The sequence below is a fragment of the Dermacentor variabilis genome, chromosome 4 (assembly GCF_050947875.1).
Source record: "Dermacentor variabilis isolate Ectoservices chromosome 4, ASM5094787v1, whole genome shotgun sequence".
Taxonomy (NCBI): Eukaryota; Metazoa; Arthropoda; class Arachnida; order Ixodida; family Ixodidae; genus Dermacentor; species Dermacentor variabilis.
In genome coordinates, this window is record NC_134571.1 from 227,003,107 (window position 1) to 227,023,335 (window position 20,229).

Consider the following 20,229-nt stretch of genomic DNA (forward strand, 5'->3'; position numbering starts at 1 on the left):
TTGAAACGAAAGTGCAGTCGTCGCAGTGGGTGGCCAAAGGTTCTCCTCGTCCAAAAAAAGCATGCATGAGTCGGTCAAAAATGAAGGTGATGTTGGTTGTGTTTTTTTACTGCAAAGGCATTGCCCATCAGGAATTTGTGCCACATGGTTAGATGGTAAACAAAGTTTGCCAGGGAACCCTAGCATATTTGAGAGATTCTGTGTGCAGTAAGAGGCCTGAATTGTGGGAAAATCAGGCTTGAATGTTGCATCATGACAATGCCCTGGCTCACATGTCGCTCCTTGTCCGCAGCTACTTAGCGAAACACCACACTTCTTTTGTGCCCCACCCACCATATTCTCCGGACCTAGACCCTTTCCAAATCGTAGAGGAGATTCAGGACAATGCGAGAAGAGACCTGCATGCCATTCCAGAAATTGCATTCCAGGAGGCTTTCCAAAAATGGAAGAAAAGATGGGAAGAGTGCATTGCCAGTAGAGGGGACTATTTTGAAGGGGACAGCACTTAAGATGTTGTACCATAAGCAGCAAAGCTGTTATAGCAAAAGTTCGGTTTCTTTTTCAACACACCTCATATGCATGGAAAGGGTGGGGTTCAAGGCAGGTGCAACAAGAATGCCAAATGTGAGGTCGAATGTAGAGTTTAATGTCCAAACCACAGCAGTAAGCTGGTAACCTTTAAATGGTAAGCAGAACAGTAATGCTACGGGAACTGTCATGCCCTTCATAATTGTAACAACCGTCGGAATGTTGAACTGTCTTTCAATGTCCCATTAATTTCCACTATTCTCATTCTAAATGGGCAAATGCACCTCCATTCATTTACCATAAGACATATCAAGAGATCAACCCCACTAATGCTAGTTCTTTCTAGGTAGCTGAAGCAAAATAGCATTTCGTTCAGTCAGTATTGATGCAAGTTTTCAAACACTCCTATCATGAAATAGCTCAGTTGTCCATCCTGAGCAAGGCAGTTATTAGCTGGTATAATGTCAGAATTTGTTTATCATTTACTGGTAGACCTGCTGATGATAACGTAAGCAGAATGCTGCTGAGACCAATGAGAAAGTGTGAAAAAGAAAACAATTATTACATTGTTCCAGCCATCATTCCCTAAGATGTCCACCCTGCCCCATCGTAAGCAATCACTTCACATCCCAGCATGCATATGTTGCGCATTTCTTTCACTCTTTGTCTATTGTGTAGGACTGGCCATATTAGCTTAAAGCACTAGAAATCAATAACAATGACATCAGCATTGCCGCTGAGGAAAGACTGAAGTTAAAGAAAACAGAACAAAATCATACAAGGAAAGTAAGGAACACACACAAGCACCTATTCACAACTGGAAGCTTGTTGGTGAAAAAACAGGTACAACACAAATTGATAAGGAAAAAAAAATGTTCACGGAAAAACTGTACATATGTAACAGAACCTTGTGGGTGCATAAAGAAAAAAAGACTAAATGTTAACCTCATCACCCAAAGGGTCCCTGAAACTATTTTATTGGTGTGTTACCTACACGTACACAGTATCTCTCCTCGAATGGTTACTCAAAAAAAAGCTTCATGTCACCATGCTATATAAAGAGCTGCAAGTGGTTAAAAATTACCCTCCTCTAAAGCCTTTCCTCTCCAATGTCACTTTTATTCTATGTGGCCTTGGCTATGTCCTGCCTCATTGGACACGACATTGTACAGTGACAGTAGTGTTGGCTATTTGCAGTTTACTTGAACCTAGTGTGTTCCCGTATGACTTAGAGATGCAGCTTTTTTTTTTTTTGTTATTGTGGTGATGATGGCCTCAAAACGAAGTTTACATAGAGCGCTTATGTTTTGTACAGTGTGCAGTCGCGGTAACTTACTCTCTGCACTCACCTGCAGTACAAGAATATAAGTGCAATAGGTACAGTGCAAGTTTCTGCCACCACATGTACCCCTCTGCTACTTTGCTTTGCTTGCTGTCGTCACTGTGCTATTATTAAACATTGCATTCTTTTTCACTCTTTGCCTGCACATCTACAGCCTGTCACATCTATAGCAAAGCCCTGCTTTTTTGGAGAAACTCTAATTCATACCTTCCCTACCACACACATACAAATGTACTATCGACCCAAAAAGTTAACGAATAAAGGGATCTCACAAAAAGCTGAATATCTCCGCAGCCTCAAAACGAAGCCTGGTATTCCCATTTCCAGCCTCTACTAGTATATGCGAACATTGTGATGTACGGTTTTACTGGCTACTTTTAAAGGCTGCTCGGATATTTAGCGTTTTCTGAGATCCCGTGGTCCGTAAACTTTTTTAGTCGATAGTATGTGTGTAGATAACAGTGGCAGACAATCTGCTATCTCAGGCAAGTCTACCATTGGACTCAAGAAACATCTACATGTCTTACATTAGTGTGTTTACTTTTACAGGTACATCAGTTACTATGCCTTCATATCCTACTAAAAATAAGCTAAATGAGGAGGCTTGCTTTGTGTATTCTTAATGATGTCATGTGGGAAGCCAATCCACTTCATGAAAAAAGATCACTTGTTCGTTCTACTAGAGGTGGCTCAAAACCTGGGGAGTGGTGCCGCTATGACATCTAGCAATGGTGATGTTTAATACCTAATAATTACACAATTGATGCAGAATACCTAAATTTTATTTCATCATTCATCATTAGTACCGAAGGAGGTCCCGGAGTTACAAAAACTGTCAGTGGGACCTATTAGTAGTTTAACAATATAGTAATTAATACATTATGGCAACATAGCAGTGATCACATCAGAATACATGAAGTTAATGAAGCGAGTAATCAAATACAAGGAAGGTGCTTACAAATACAAGCAAATGAAATAGATGCTGTGTATGAATAAATAAAAATGTAGTAATTGGCACATTATGGAAACATAGGGATGACACATATCAAAGAACACAAGGTTAATGTACGATATAATTAGAAACAAAAATGTGCTTACAATATGCAAAGTACAAGTGAAATATATACTGTGTGACAAAAAGCTTAAAATTTCTAAATATAAGGAAGGAAAGAATAAAGACAATGGGATATAGAGAATAAAAGCAATACATTAGGCAAATACAGAAGCACTGAAAGTGGTAAAATAAATTTGTATATAATATATGTTCATAGTAATGAGTCTGTAGCCAGTACTGTCGATAGTAAATATTTCTTCTTATCTCTCTTGAATGTTAATGTTGTGCGGCAGGCTTTAATATGGGGTGGTTTAATTTAGTGTTTATTTGAGGAAGGAAAGAATTGTTAGAGGAATATCTCGTATTGTTAGTGTTGGTAAGAGCAGATATATTAAATGCTGAACCCTTGATCACCAGTAGGTACGCTACTGACGGTGCACTTGCACAAAACGCAAAATAATTTCAGAGCCCTGAAAACGAAGCTTTTTTTTCCCTACTCGTCAGGTGTTTCACTGATGGTATTCTTCTCGAGTATGGCTGGAGTACATATTTGTGCTGTGCGAATGTTCAAAATGTCAAATGTAAATCAAATAGCTGTTGACCATTTGACTTGTATTCAATTGGAGAACACGCAATTAAAAGTTATCAAATCTTCCTTTCTGTCAATAATTACACATACTGGAATCTTTAGGGAGAAAGTCAGGTGCATGTGGTGACCATTCTCAAAGGGAACTGCAGTTCCTGAGCGGACATATACAGCAGGTACTTTTTTGCTTTGCTTAGTAATTTCTAGTCGCGCAGTAAGGATGCCTCGCCTTTAGGCAGCCAACGGATTTTTCTCAATTGAGGCTGTAAAAATTATCATTTGGACAATGTGAACATGTTCCTGATGTCATCTTGGTGCGGCAGACACTATCACCTTTCAGTCACTCTCATTTACAAACTTATCAGTTGACCAGAGGCCTGGTTGTGACTGGCATTACATGTGTCAAACAATCTAAAAAACATCTCTTCTAAAGCTTGCCGCGGTTTCTTTTCCACCTCTTGAGTTTCAAAACCCCCCATAATGCCTTTGGCATTGTGTGCTGCTAATCCCAAGGGCGCAGAATCAAATTCCGACTGCAGCAGCTGCATTTCCATGGGGAAGAAATGCAAGAACACCTGTTTACCATGCATTGAGTGCACATTGAAGAATTCCAGGTGGTCAAAATTGATCTGGAGTCCCCCACTATGGTGCGTCTCATAATCATGTCGTGGTTATTGCACATAAAACCCCAGACTCACCTCTTGTTCCCTGTAAGTAGCATTGGTTACACGAATTTAAGGCCATACTGCTCCATTCAAGGCCTATATGTAGTAGGTGTTTTCATATTCTGATATTTCTGGATAGATTTAAATATGGATATTTGACGAAACTGACCTATTGAATATTGAATAACAAATATGTTCGCATTTCAGAGAAGTGTGGAGTATTCTTGAAGAAAAGAACTTTACATTGCAAGGGTGGACTTTTAACATTGTTGGTACAACATTTTTTTAGTGCTTAGCACAGAAACCATAGACAAGACAGACGAGAGAAGAGACACACACAAGTGGTACTTTCAACGATTTATTGGAAGTTGGATCACGGGTTTATACATGCAAGCATTTGCTAGCATTCTTGATAAACCTGGCCAGATTGATGTTATATTCCTGTATTGCAGACAGAAAAGCATTTGAGCTTGTTTGACACTCTAATTGAGAAGCTCTAAATCGCAAATCTTCTGCCATACTTAATTGGCTGAATCTCTGCATACTTAACTAAGCACAAACAATTTGTCAGCATAAGCGATTGCCCTTCCCATGAAGTGCCAGTTACTTCCAGTGTTCCTCAAAGCAGCATGCTTGGCCTCTTGTCATTTTTAATATGTATTAATGATATAGAAGTAGACAGTCACCCCTTTTAAATAAAGTTGTTTGCTGATGATTGTTTTTTATTTAATGAAATACATTTCTGTTATTTCAATCTCAAAATTGGCCTTCGTCGGATAATTCGAACCTCACTGGTCAGATTCGCCCAAATACAGCCGTGTTATGCGCTGAAACATATGCAACTTACTGTGGTGAAGCATACCGAGAATGGAAAAGGGCCACTGTCACAGGACATCGCACATGTTCCTTGATTATACAGGCATGCAGTTTCCTGTCACAGTAGGAGAACCTAGCCACCTAATAAGCATAGTGGCAGCCATTCAGAGCTGTTTCTTACGTTTCAGTGGTGATTTGAGTCCTTTTTTCACCTTCCATACATGTCTCCTATATGAGACCGTTAATGAGGCCTAGTACGTCTTCTTTAACTAAATGTGCCGTGCACAGAGAAGTGGAAAACAATCATGTGTTTTGGGAAAGCTAGCAAAAAGGAAGGCAGTAAGTTGAAAAAACTGCGTTAAGCCGAGGAGATGTTAAAAGCGAACAAAAGAGCGTGAATATATCAAACTCTGAAGGCCTGCCCATACACCTATTAGGCATCTTGGTGCTCATACTGTGGCTGGAGACTGCACATGTGCATGTATGTAAATTAGGGAACACGTGCTGTCTTGCAACAATGGTACCTTTCCCTGCTTGGTATGGTTCTATGCATAACATGGCTGTATTGCAGTGAAGCTAACATTAAGAAAAATAGTAAACTGGGCGAGTTGGTAGCTGTTGATGGTTGCAGGTGTAGCGCTAAACTGAAACGCGGCCAAAGTTAATTTTAAAGGCAAATACTGCAAAGTGAAGCAATGGCATGTTTCAATGTTTTTTTATGCCTTTTGTTTAATTCGACCAGTCTCAATGGTCCCGTCAGGATCAAATTAACGGGCATGCCTCATAATCAGAACTGGTTTTGGCAAGTAAAATCCCAGAAAGATGATCAAATTAATGGAAGTCGACTGTATATATGGCTGAGTAGAGCCACACTGTCTAAAACCGGTACAACAAGAAAACACCAAGAAACCTAAATGACCCATTGCAAATGCAGTCAACTTTCATGGCATGCGCAAATAATCTAACTTTCTCACGGACAATGATAGTGATAGTTTGCTGATACATTGGTCAGCGGCCGATAGGATTTGCCCAGTTTCTACTATTAATCTTACACACTTGCACTTATCCCTGTATATAATAGCGGTGTCATTTAGAAGAGGGCGACATGGACATGTATTGCAATGCAAAGCAAGAAAATCGTCACCTGATACACTATATTTCTGTGCTCTCTTAAGTGTTCATTAATGCATCTTCCGGTTTGGCCTATGTAGCATCTACCGCATGACAATGGAATATGATAGAACACTCCTACAGCGCATCCGACGAACTCATCTTTGCAATGCTACCACAAACCGGCTTATTTGTCCTTATTGGGTTAGTGGTTTTACACAAGGTGCTTAGCTTACTTGGAGCTGAAAAAACACCCGCACATTACCTTGGCGTCCTATCTTTTTCAGGCTATGTGATATCTGGTGTATATACGGAATCACAGCGGTTTTCACCTGGTCACGGCTGCTAGCTCTTGCATTTGCATGGAGGCATCGTCTCGAAAGTTCCTGTTTGAGCAGCCTTTCTGCCACCGACACCAACACGTGTTTAGGGTAACCAGCCTCCTTAAGACTTGCAGCCGATTGCTGGAAAGTGGTTTTCATTAGGACGTTCTTGAAACACATGTTATGAAGGGTGTAAGATTGGGCTTGTTGATAAATTATGCTTCAAAGTCAGGTTAACAGCACAAAGCCACCAGAAGGAATAGAAGAGAGAACGGAGCGCTGAACTTCCAACTGTTTCTTTTCTTTTCAGAAAGCATCGCTATTTATACAGTCACACAATAGCCCACCAGCCATGCTTAGAACGCCACGACAAAGCCACACAAAATTCAACGTGGTGATAGCCCGAGGTAACTGATCTCCTTGTCAGTGAGAGCGATAGAGGGGTGCTTATGCAACTATCCTTTAAACGTAGAATTTCTCCCGCTTTGATTATCTCACGTGTAACATGGTCCCCGTGTTTTGCAACAATAAAACATTTTTTGAATTTCGGCCTACATCCACATGCGCAGCAGTGGGCAGAAAGACATCCCTATTAGTTATGCCCCTCTTCACCAAATTCAAATGGGCTGAATGAAATTAGGTTTCTTAGCTCATGGACTGTAAGCCCAGCAAGTCCTACTATCAGTAGAGATGAACTGAAAGTCAAGAAACTGAAACGTATTGCACTTCAAAAGTCACTTCAAGAGGTCTCAAACACTCGCAAAAAATCTTAGACATCGGGACATTTTTCTAGAAAACTATAACTAGGGAAATCCAGAAACACGAAAAAATTGTTGACCAATCTAAAAGCTCGCTGAAAAACTGTTAGTCCCGTGAGGTGGTCATATATGTGCCTATCTAATTGTGCTAAATATAGGTTGCTAAAGACGGGAGCCAGACACAACCCTATGCAAATGCCTTTCTTCTGCATGCAGCCTATTGTTCCACTGCGCAAAGGTTGGCGACATGTAAAAACACCATAATTCTAAATACCCTTCTACTGAAACAACCTGCTTCCTGTGAAAACCTTACGGCGCCATATTTGTCAATACAATCCTCGACACATTGAATAAGGTCATTGAGCAGGATAGAATAATATAATTCTTTGACCTTAGCTGAGAAGGCCTTGAAGCCCTTTTTGCCGTGAAACCTAACAAAATCAAGGATTCGTCAGAACCTTTTACAAGAAACTGGTCATCAATCTCTTTAACGTTCAGCTTTGAAACCAGGTACGGGGCAGCTTGTTTCTGCCAGGTACCCCTTTCGGAAATTATGACCCGAAAAGGAACATCCTCTTTGTGCACTTACTAAAAATTACATCTTTGAACTTTTCCTTAGTTTATCGAGATACAACTTTCTGTAAATTTCACTTGGTTTCGCTGCTACTTTCATAAGTGATACATCCTTACGCTCATTGAACACTGCAGAAATTGCTTGACTGGCTTTCTCCAAGAAACATGTAAAGGAAAAAACTGCAAAACCACCCTCTTTGTCAGCTGGTATGACACACAATGAATTGCTCTTCAGGTAAGACCACATTTTACAGGTAACTTGGAAGGTTGGGGCTTGCATCACAACAGGGCATCTAAACCTTCAGAGTTCATCCTCACACCATCTTCTTGCGGGGCTCTTCTGGACACTTTACTTATGACGGACAGGGAAGTTCCGGTTTAGTCCAGCTGGTAGCTTGGGCAAATTTTGGACCGAGGCCAAGAACTTTGCACACACTGTTGGGTAGGATGACATTTTCAGAAACGTAGACATCACTTGTTGCTTTCTGTCAATCCTTGTTCACATGAGCTTATAGTAGTCTTATTTGAGGTTGTCAAAGGAACTTGGTGACCTGATCAGCTAAGTGCAGGTGCCTCCACAGAAGATTCCTTGCGACGCACGGCTCATACTGATCAAACATCTGCACGCTGAGGTAATCTCTGTGGAGACACGCCTGCTGAAGTTGTTTAGCACGTACAATCTTCAAAATTCTTTTTCCGTGACCGACATCCGAATAGTGCGCAACCAGTAAACACCGATTTTATATCCTGTGGAAGCTGCTTGTTATGAATACAGAACCTTAGGACACACATGCTGCTGGCAGCCATGGCAATGAGGGCAACAGTATGCCCGGAATCCCGAGGAACATATTGAAAAAAAGCCTGTTGTACTAGAAATGAAATCGACAAGGGTGGCAATATGGGCTTGTTGGTCGGTCATCATGGAATGGTATCTGGGTAGTGCAGCAAAACACGGACATAATAAAAGAAAGCTAGAACTACCTGTGAGCGCATATATATGCACAAGTGCATGGTTGAGTAAACTCACAGGTGTTTAATTTGTTTTTTTCTGTTGCTACTTTTTCTTGCATTTTGATTGCTACATATATTGTAATTCCCGCAAAAAGCATCAGCTGGTAGTCGCCGCTGTATTTTGCTATGCAATTTGTATTTTGTTATGCAATCTTATCATCTCAGCGCGCGCCTGAAGGCGAAATTGTTGCCTAGGCAAACTATCGCCGAAGTGGAACGTTTCAGAAGACGTCCCCAAGTATGTGCACAAATATTTCACTGAAAAACATTTCAGGCGTATCTTTGCTTTGTTTTTACTAAAATTTCGCAGCAACACAGCATTTCTTTACTCCAAGTTATTTATGAATCACTATATGTCATTATCTACGTCGTTCATACGCACTTTAGGCAGTGAAAACGGCACACCCACCTGCGAGCTTCTCCGATACCGACGTGTCTGTTATAAGGCGATGATATATATATATTATTCTGGACAAATCGGGCGAGGCCAACATGCTAAGCATATAATGAAGGATGAGTACCAACAAATGGGATCTTGTTTTGAAATCGAACTAGAACTGAAGGAAACGAAAACGCAGGTGAAGATTGCGGTAGATTACGGTAGAGATTACGGTTACGGTATTACCCATGTAGTGGTTTCAATACCACTTTTCATCAGGCCAATAAGAAAGTGGCAGTCAGATGCAGCTGTATACCGATAAAGCATGTAGTTAAATTACAAATATTGCCCTTGCAACGAAGGTCGGCGCAAGCTGGCTGAGAGGGTTTGCTTACCTCCAGAGATGGCGCGTATACAAAGACACACACGTATCGGTGCAGGACTTTCTAGAGGCTCCACAAATACACACAGCATCTATTTAATGACATTGCGTTATGCTTAACTGCACACGAAAGCTTCGAGACTCAGCTGCGTTAGTTACGCCAACTTCGAAAAGTAAACAGGAAGCTGCCATGGCACTTTTTGCAGGAAGCAGGTGGCGCTTCATGCATCAGAAACCGAAACAGAAACTAGGAAAGCCATCTTTTTTTTGTAAGCGTTAATCTTGTTTTCCGTGCTCGGAAGTTATTCCATTGGTTTGTTGCAGGACGTCCGTGTCATTGAAGGATTCAGTCCCAGTTTTAATGGTTTAAATTCTTCAAACAGTTTCTATTTTTTGCACCGCCAGTACACAGAAGCGTTTTATAACGGTCTTTATTGATAAATCGATATGTGGCCATTGTTTATTGCGTTTTGAAGAGCACTCGCTTCGTCTTTCCAACAAGACGCATAGGTTCGACGCTCCGATTTGCACTTAAAGTGAGCTTTTGATAGCCTTACTTTATCCATTTACGCGCTGTATATGCGTTTTGACGCCTTTCACTAGTTTGCGACAACGCAGAGTATAACAGCGGAGTCGCGCTGTTTACCTTTCGCATGTTAAACGAAACAAAACATCGCTAGTGCATCGTAAATTTTTTCTAAACATAATGCAGGCACCACTCGCACCGTTAAAGCATGACTGTTAAGAAGCATTTGCAGCAGCTCATTTGTCACTACGTTGGAGCGAGAATATTGCTCATCTGCCGCTTTTTTACCTTTCTTTACTGCTCCGTATTTTTGTGTATCCGGATATTTTAATTTTATGCAAACCACCCCTTCCGTGTGAAAAAGAAAAGAATTTAAGGAAAGGAAGATGCAACAGTTGCAAGGAAGGTGCCACAGTTGTGTGAAATAAATAGTGCTTTAATTACCAACATCTGTAGTGACCTGGTGATCGTGCGCCTTGGGCGAATTCATTTTGTGTAAAAATGTGTTCCGGCTACTTAAAAGGTAAGCGTGACGTTGTGGCATCAACTGCTATCTCTCTTGTTGAATGCATTTTTGACAATACGTCATTGTCATGGTACCGAGGAAAAACACAACTGAAAGTCGCCTTGCAACCAAAACGTTGCCTTTCAACATACGACAGGAACACGTAAACAAAACATTAGTGTATGCTTCAGTATACCTTATTTTTACAGCTATTTTGAGCTATAAAGCTTAGGTAGTTGTGAAAATGAGAGGCAACTGTGATGGACATAGAAGAGCATAGTATGCTAGCATGACCAAGAAATTTTTAAGGATAAAATTTCAGTACTTGAAAACAGTGCATAAAAGTAGAGCACTGCATGGACACTTTTCCCTGGCCTGACCCGAGCCAGTGCCATGCACTGGTCCACCCTTGTCTAGCTCAGCTAGGTTTGTCCAGTTAGCCGTTGAGCCTCAGTGTAGCATGATCCACCTCTCTGTTGTTATGAAGATGCCAACTGCATATGTATTTGCTAGATACATATCTTGCTAAGCAGTTTTCCACTTGCGTTGCTGCCGACAAGTGGCAAAAAAAAAAATTTAGGTTTTTGGCAGCAGTGAATAATTTGCCGCCTTGCATTACTTTAGCTGTGGTCATAGTAATTGCAAGTACAAAAAAAAATTAGACAATTTCTGAGAGCAATGAAATTAACTGGGACTGTACATTAACTGGACATGGAAGGAAATAAATTATGGATATACATTCACCAATTATGTTGCACGTTAAGGTGTAGTCCAACCGACTAATGGTTTCCATTTAATTTCTTTATTCATTGTTCAAGCAAGTTGAATGAAGTTCTGTAATTCATTGCATAATTACATCAGCATGAATGAATTCTTGATTGAAAGTTTTCTTCAATAAATACTTGAAGGGGGGATGCTGCGAAGTTTCTCATTAGTGAAGGGGATTTGGAAAACAGAAAAAAATGTAATGTGTCACCGCAATGTCGATGGGATCGATAGATGAATAGGCGACCAGAGTGTAGTGGCTCCAGTTTGAAGAGGAAAGGCAGGCGGCGGCAGATGGTGGTGGCGTTCTGGCCAGGCAGCTGGGCGTAGAACTCAGGCCCATAGCCCGACTGCTCTCGTTCTGCCCATGGGCGCAGAAACTCGCTGGTTTCGAGCAGCAGTTCATGATCGGGTAGAGTGGCGAAGCCCAGGAACGGGTTGGCAGGAGGTCCCGGTTGGGTGAAGTCCTGGTGGCTCGGGTCCGGAACCTGCCGGCCGGTCTTGAACTCCCGGTCCGGTGGCCGACGTTCTCTTGGCGTCGCTTCCCGGAACTCTCCCTTCTTCTGCCAGCGCACCTCGCTTTTCTGCCGCTCTGGTCGATTTGTCCTTTCCTGATTGGCCCGTGGAAGCTCCGTGTTTTCTTCTGATTGGATGCCTTTTCCTTTTATTTTTTTCTTCTAGTGCTGCATGCTCACGTGCCGGACGCTCTTCAGCGTTGTCTTCCATCCAGTACAGAATTCGCCTCTGCGTGCACATTCGTTCTCGTCTGCTTCTTGTCTCTCTCCATCTACCGTATCATGTCATGCACTACACACCACACTATGTAGTACAGACATTCATATTATTACGATCTCATCGAGAGATGCTCAAGAGACGAGCCGCTGCGAGGAAGAGATCAAGTGTGTCTGGGCTCATGGCATGAGCGAGTGTTGGCCTGCCTGTCTGGCTCCAGTGTAAATAGCATGTAAATAGCCTCTTTCATCTCTGTATTTCGTCTGTGTCTGCAACATTCTGGTGGAGGTTAGCGATCCCCGTCCTCGTCACGGCACTCCGAAGTGGTCGGCATATCGAGCTTGTCACCATACCTCCCGGTGACGAGACCGCATCTGCAACGGCTTCAGCTTGTCCAACTGCTCTTATTGTCATGGTTGCCCAACATCGTGACCCTGGTCTCTTCTGTGGCCTGGAGGGACAGGACGTTGATGAATGGCTCAAGCTCTATGAATGCGCCAGTGCTAATAACAGGTGGAATCCAACAATTATGCTTGCTAATGTAATCGTTTATCTCGGTGGCACCCCACGCATGTGACTCCAAACACATGACGAGATAATTAGCTGGGACAGTTTCAAAGTAAAGCTACGAGAACTGTTCAGTGACCCCTTCAGGCGCAAGGTTGTCGCGAGAAAGGCTCTTGCGCCTTGTGTCCAGACATCTACAGAGCCATACGTTTGATACATCCTAGACGTCTTGGCTCTTGCCACAAAGCCCACGATACTATGCCTGAAGCAGAAAAGGTGGCTAAAAGGCATCGCCGACGATGCTTTCAATTTTTTGTTTTCGGCAACGTCTTTCCTATCGGCGCCATGATAAATGAATGCCGTCACCTTGAATAAGCTAAGAGCCGCCGTATCACACACCACATCACGCAGCTACCCAACACTGCTGCTAAGTCGACATGTGAGGGTCGACCACATCAGACGACCACCTGTGATGACCTAACCCGTATTGTTCGCCGCCAGCTCGAGGCCACCTGTTGGCCAGCCTTCTCCGCGACACCTCTCGACCCGCCAGCAACCACAATTGCCAGGATTCAGGCCGTCGTCAGGAATTTGAGAACATGGGTCTGAACTCTGTGTGTTTAACGACTCAACCCAGCGTTCCCCCGTTCTCTAGCGGCCCTCCTCGTCCCCGGCACTCCTTTTCTGCCACATATCGCAACCCATCCAAATGGCGTACCCCTGATGACAAGCTGATCTGCTTCCACTGCTGTCGCATCGACCACATCGCTCGTCACTGCCGCAACCAATGGACATACACCTCCTCGGACATACACCTGCGCTTATTCCTGCACCTTTGGACCTACTGTTCCCTATGCCACCCGTCTAGAACCCACTGCCACTGATGCTCCACCTCCGAACCTTCGCTACAGCCACTCGCCCTCACCTCAACGCCATCAGTCTCGTTCGCCCCAGGCCCGTCACTTCTCCTCGCCGCCTATCGCCTCCTGGATGCAGCCAAAAAACTAGGCACTACAGCTTCTGGAGCTGAAGCTGTGTTGTCGACCCTGCCCTCAAATTCTCTGCTCATGTTACCTACGAACCAAAACTTTCTTGGCATTGACAGGTATTCTGTGTTACGTTCGACCAGCGGGGGCTGGCGATCTTTGAGGAAGGGACTGACGGAAAGGCGCCACCAGGTCTGCTGTGACGACTAGCTTTGAAAGGACGACCAGACATCAGTCCCCAGCCCATCGGCGCCACCATGGCTGTGGCGGCGACTGGTTTTGTAAGGAGGACAATGCGCCGCGTCCCCAACGGAAGGGCGCCGAGATGGCTAGACACAGTGGGCGGAGCAAGTATTGTTAGCATGTACACCTTGAAGGTCTGCTTGGAGCAGGGGAGCTCCTGGAAGATATTTTGTGGTGCCGTCTCATGCAGCTTAGAACCCGTCTCACGCGTCAGTCAACAGACAGATGCGGCGGCCACTGACTGCAGGGTCAACTCTGGGATAAAGAGGCGCCTGCTCGGGTCAAGCACAGTGTCTGCGAAAACCCTCTCACCTCGGTGTGGTCAGTGCAACCTGTGCAGAAGTGAGTGCGTAAACCCTCCCCCTCAAAGGCGGGTTGGTTATGATGACTTTGGACGCTCCGAATTGGTCGGCGGTGAACTGCTGTGTTCCGTCACCTAGGGATTTCCGGAGGACAGTGTATTTAAGGAGCTGTTGGCGGCTCTTCAGGGTGCATTCCTTTTTCAGTCATGTTAGACTGATGAAGTGTAACATTCTCATGCAGATACTGTAAATAAATCCCAGATTCCTCGTTCTTGATGAGAACAAGTCTCTCCCTTCAACAACGTCCTCAGCGTGGGTAAGTTTGATGATCGCATGGGCCAGCTACCATCTATTTCATGCCTGACTCCAACCATTACATCTGTCACTGCACTCATCGATGCAGGAGCACATCTTTCTATTATATTATAAGTGCTGCCTTCCGAAGAAGACTGAAAAAGCACTTCACCCCAGCGTCAGCACGCATTGGCCGCGTTGCGGATGGCGGTACTGTGCCTATCATCAGCATATGTACGGCATGTGTCAGCGTTGCCGGCCACCACACTCCTGTCCTCTTCACCGTGATTGCTCATTGCCCCATGACCTAATTCTCGGACTCGATTTTCTCTCTGCGCATTCTGCGCTTATTGACTGCTCTGCCAGTACCCTTTGCCTTGAGGTGCCGATTCTCATAGAACCTTCTAACGCACCCCAGTGCCGCTTACGCCCCTCCTGCTTTATTCGCCTGCCACCGAAGTCAACAGCCTATACTGAACTGTTGTGTTGTCCACCTGTTCCTGATGGCGAGTACCTCGTCACTCGCCTGCCCAACATTCCACTACAGTATGACGTCACCGTGCCTCACAGCATTCTGACTGTTACTGCTAACCATACTCGCATGCCTATCTTTAACTTTGGATTGGGAAAGCAAATCCTACTGCAAGGTATTTGCCTCGTCAACGTTGATTGTCTCGGCGACCATCACGTAGCAGCTTTATCAAGCGATGGTTCTTCTGAGCTTAGCATGCCCCTCGCACCAGCCTCGGGCACCGATACCAACATAAAGAAAATGGTTGCGGTGGACCTGTTCTCTGCGCAGGCTGACAGCCTTTGCAAAGTATTATCGTCCTACCGAGATATCTTTTACTTCAAACGATCGCCCTTTAGGCCAGACGCTCGCGGTCCAGCATTGGATTTCTACTGGCGATGCTACGCCTATTCACCGATGACCATATGAAGTTTTTGCATCTGAACGCCGAGTAATTCTAAGTGAAGTGAACAAAATGCTAGATAAAAACATCATTAAGCTTTCTTCGAGTCCCTGGGCGTCACCTGTGGTTTTGGTTAAGAAGTACGACACGTGGCGCTTCTGTGTGGACTACCGTCATCTGAACAAAATTACTAAGAAGGACGTCTACCCGCTCCCAAATATAGACGATGCCCTTCACTGCCTCCACAATTCCAGCTATTTCTCTTCTATTGATCTTCATTCTGGATACTGGCAGATTGCTGTTGGCGATATGGACAGAAAAAATATGCTCAATCAGCTTAGTAAGTTTAAAAAAGTAGGGTACGCTGTTCACTCCATAGAGAAATGTTTTGCGTTCCTGGTTCATTGGCCTTGAGATGAAATTGCCCTCGCTGTACAGAACTATAACATGGTTGAACTTCAAAAGTTCCTCCCATGAGAATGCAAAGAAGCTCTCCAGTAGGACGGGTGCAGTTGTCTAATGTGGCTATCACTAATATTACCCACAGTCAAGATTCTATGGCACATATATTTCTTTGATTAACAAGGCCAACTTAAAGCAAAATGTGTGTTTTTACACCATAGATCAGCAGCACATAAGCTCCACCTTAAATGTGATTGTTCACCTAAATCTGCCTGCATTTGGAAAGGTAGTGCAAACCTTAAAATTAAATTAAATTGTAGGGTATTACGTGCCAAAACCACTGTCTGATTATGAGGCATGCCGTTGTGGAGGACTTTGGAAACTTGGGGTTCTTTAACGTGCACCTAAATCTAAGTACACGGGTGTTTTCGCATTTCGGCCCCATCGAAATGTGGCTGCCGTGGCCGGGATTCGATCCCACTACCTCGTGCTCAGCAGCTTAACACCATAGCCACTGAGCAACCATGGCGGGTAGTGCTAACCTTCTGTGCTGTTAGAACCCAATTTCAAAGTGTTTGCCCAGCCCTGTGCACTGTAACTTGATGGTTCCAAATTGCTGGTTTTTAGGCCCTTGCCCAACTGGTTTGTTGAATTAGATGTTAAAACGAATGGCAGCTACGATTGCCTGGACACTTATCAATGAGATTCCACTGTAATTTCAGTGGTGTTCACAGCAACAACAGATTTGGTGAAGTAAGGGACAGGCAGATTGTTAAAGAGAACTGTGAAATCCATCAAACTAACAATGTGGACTGATTGTATAAGGCGAGCAAGCTGCAGAGAACTGCTAAGCTTGATGTGCAGACCTCATTTCTCAGGCAAATAAACTGTGCAATGTCTTGTTTTATTATTGATGACTGCTCTGCCAGTCTGCCCGAGTTGTCATTTTTTTGTATTTATCATAAAGCAGGCAATTTCATGTTTTTGTAGTTGTGTGACGCAGAGTCATTTGTTTCTTACAGCTGTCGTCTTCTCGGAAGCAGGCACTCATGCTTGGAGACCTGCAGAGCACAAACTGCAGCATGTATGCCGAAATAAATAGCTATTGCCTATTTCAAATACAACCATTGTAAGGCAAGGCCCCTTTTTGCTGTACTGTGCTTGCAAATTGCAAAGCAATGATAAGACACAATGTAGAAAGAAACATTTTCTTTTATTTGGCGGACATTAGAGTGGCATCAAAAAAAAAAAAAATATTGAGCAGCCCCAAGTCAGTCACTACACTAAGCAGCTCCACTGCAATTCACATGACCTAGGAATCCCAGCCATACAACCGAATGATTATTCATATAAGTGACGATCAAGATCATTCTTCACTTGAATGCCACGGAGCGCTGTTCAGTAACAGCAATCAGTTTGTGTCCCTGCAAGCAGGAATATTAATTTGTGTTTTGGTTATTGGTGACATATCGAAATTTATAGTTTTGTGGCCCATCAGATGTTTGAATCAGAAATAAATTCTCCAAAGATGTACACCTTGTCAGCGGTACGTGCGGGATGATTTGCGGTGGCCAGAGACTTTTGAGTGGGACTTCGGTATCAATGGAGGTATAATGTGTATGCATGCTTCAGTACAAGGGAGATTGGAGGCAGCATCAAGGCAACCTATAGGCACTGTGTGAAAAATCTTGAAAGCTACGCTATTTGCTAATGCTCTTGTGCCCTCTGCACTTGATAGAATACTTTCCAGCTTTAATTTCAATCAGAAAAGAACTTTAGTATTTTCTGATGCTACCTTGACATGCAAACAAGTTTTTGTCATGTAGGAGGAGGAGGGGGGTTACGTTAAACTACAACACAGTTTATCTAAGTTTTTCAGCGTCCTATTTCATGTGTGGTACACTTTCTTTAATTTGGCTTGCTGACCTGGCAGTTGCATAGTCTTGGGCCAGGGATGACTGGATGGGAGAAGACAATGAGGAGTACTGTTCATTGTTTAATATGCGCTTGTGTAATATAATATGTAAAAATAAAAAAAACGAGTGATATTTTTATGATTTAAGCATTTTGCAGAGTGAAGTAAAGTTATAAGGAATTTTCTTTTTCTCTAAGAGATGAGAGAAGATGGTGTTGCTTGCTCATGATGTTGCTGGGATACCCTAGTACCTAGCTCATAACTCTTTAGTGCAGTGAAGATCACCAGGTAGAAACCACATCAATTTGTAAGAGTTATGAATCTTCAGCATGAAAGTAAATTAGTGCTTTATTTTATTGGATACGTTCCCCTTTTGGAAAGTTCTGTGAACAAAATGAAAATTAGCAAAAGGAACAAATAAGAATTTGGAACAAGCATGCTATCAACACAACTAATGCAGAAGCAGAATTTAGTCACACTACATACCAATAAGGACAGTATAGGTGTGAGAACGTTGCTGATTACTTTTCCACCTATGACAAAGGAAAAAGTATACTCCAGTAATTCAGATGAGAACACAATTCTTGTTACACCAGGTGTGGCGAGCCCGGGAGACAGCAAGAGCCGCAGGAGTCCTGGACTAAGGGCGCCTCCCACACAAGCAGAAAGACACCTGCTTTTCCTTTCTTTTCTGTAATAAATGTTTTTTCTTCTCCTCCTCCTCCTTATGTCCTTGAATACAATGGTTTACCTGACTTGGAGGCAGTTTTATCTCGGGAGCTCCTATCTGAATACATGGGAAAAGAGAAATAGTTTTTCTCTGAAGCCAGCAACAGAATTCGATGAGGTTGGTTCTGTTTAAAAAAAAAAAACGCTGAAATGTAGCCACTGTTTTAGGGGGCAATGTTTTGTGGCAGGAAATTTTGAAAATTGTGAAATTAAAAGGACTTTCATATGAAGTTTCCAACTTGATACAAAAGCTATGACATTGTAAACTTTGTGCTTATATTTTTTAAGCTTACTGACTCTCAGCAATTTTTCGTAAATATTGAAGGTCCTAAATCAAGATTATGCAGCCTAGAATGACTAAAATTTAACTTTTTCTCTCAAATACAACAAATTTCATTGAAATTATTCGAGTAGTTGTCTCAAAAGCATTTCTGCATTTTACATGTATTTGAATAAAGAGATTAGAGTTGGCACTGAACTAAAGCATCCTCCTCAAGGTAAGCACGTCAATTCTGGCCGTAAGGCCAGTTATCAGTCTACACTATAAAAGAGAATTGCCTTTTTTTTTACACTTTTCCAGCAATTCCAACTTAGTAGCATGCTTAACTGAATGCAGCTAGGAAGAAGGAAATTTGACAATATTTTGTTTATGTGCAGAATTAATGCATTTGTATGTCACTGAATTTTGGCCTTCATGAGCATTCATATCCTTGAATTTTTTTCAATGTTGAATCTAACATTTGAATCAATTGAATCAAAGCAGTCATCAGGCCACCAAGCAACGTAAGGGCAAATAAGAACTTCATGTGGAAGCACTTAAAAGGTCTGTTCAATTCATCTGCACAACTGTGAACCAGTTAACGGAGGTTCACAAGAAGTTCAGAAATTGTGCAGCTTGTTTCTGCGGTGCAGGCACAGCGCAACACTCGAAACGAATGGCAAGGTGCAGATGCGGTGCAGGTGTTATGTTATGCCCGATTAATGTGCACAGAGTGCGTACATTTGAAAGATCGTGAACTACAAGTATCAGCTTGTGGGCCTAACTACAAACCACACTTGTAGACACATCAGACGTGCGTAAGCGGGCTTTTAATGGCGCTTGCGCCCATGTGCTGGATTTTCTGCTGCAATGCTGCGTCGCACCTGTATGCCTGTACCAAGTCGGCACCGACAGCGGAGTAGGTGCAGCAAAATCATGAACCAGCCCTGCACCTTTTGAAACGAACGGAGTGGTTCAGCGGGCGCCACTGGAACAAATGGCTGGGTGCAACACGTCGTGAACTCGTTCAGGCGGTGCAGGCGAATCGAACGCACCTAAAGTAAAGCACATTCAGGGGCGCTATAACATAAAATGATTTCAAACTGTTTTGATTCCAATCTCCTGACATCAAATTTACGTAACCACCGGTGCAAGCATTGGGCGGTGACCTGCAGCGTGGTCTGAACAACCCAATCAAACACTCTCCTCGTTTATAGGAGGTCACCTTTGTTCACTTTCAAAACCAATAACATTGCCTACACTCAGCGGTTTTTCTTATCTAATTGGCTGACAAGAGGTGAGGAGTACGGTCTAGTGGAGAGGGTTTCGATGGGGCTGAGCCAGCACAGTGAAAATAGATAACCGCATGAAGAGGGTGGTGCTGGCTTCTCCGATTGCTCCGCTTCACCTTACTTAGCTTGCGGTGGCTGGTCGAAAATTGCGGCGGCTTGCAACAGAAGGATAAGTATGCCGCTAAAACGGATCCTCAGCAAGGAAGAGTTGGCAGAGTGATGCTGTATACATGCCGCAAGGGCTCGATAACGTTTTACTCTCATGCAAAAAGGTTTATCATGTGCAAATAAATACATGCTGACCGGCAGGTGCGAGTAGCGAGGGCCTGAG

General features: G+C 43.3%; 1 protein-coding gene and 1 long non-coding RNA gene across 10 annotated transcripts in view; one reads left to right on the plus strand and one right to left on the minus strand.

Moving 5' to 3' along the window:
• Positions 1 to 18,465, plus strand: LOC142580141 (uncharacterized). 8 transcript variants are annotated; one of them, XM_075690976.1, is made up of 5 exons: positions 769 to 1,137; positions 3,616 to 3,686; positions 6,735 to 6,831; positions 16,726 to 16,787; positions 18,215 to 18,342. In XM_075690976.1, the coding sequence occupies exons 1-5, from the start codon at positions 1,119 to 1,121 to the stop codon at positions 18,260 to 18,262; spliced, it is 297 nt and encodes a 98-aa protein (XP_075547091.1). In that variant the 5' UTR covers positions 769 to 1,118; the 3' UTR covers positions 18,263 to 18,342. The 8 variants fall into 8 exon arrangements, 3 of the variants coding, with proteins under 3 accessions (XP_075547090.1, XP_075547091.1, XP_075547092.1); XM_075690977.1 differs by having other exon boundaries at positions 977 to 1,137; positions 16,726 to 16,837; XM_075690975.1 differs by lacking the exon at positions 6,735 to 6,831 and having other exon boundaries at positions 1 to 1,137; positions 18,215 to 18,465.
• LOC142580142 (uncharacterized) overlaps positions 16,898 to 20,229 on the minus strand; it is a 12,313-nt gene continuing 8,981 nt past the window's right edge. For both annotated transcript variants that reach the window (XR_012827584.1, XR_012827585.1), the window contains one exon: positions 16,898 to 18,405. This is a non-coding gene — a long non-coding RNA (uncharacterized LOC142580142). The remainder of the gene's footprint in view (positions 18,406 to 20,229) is intronic.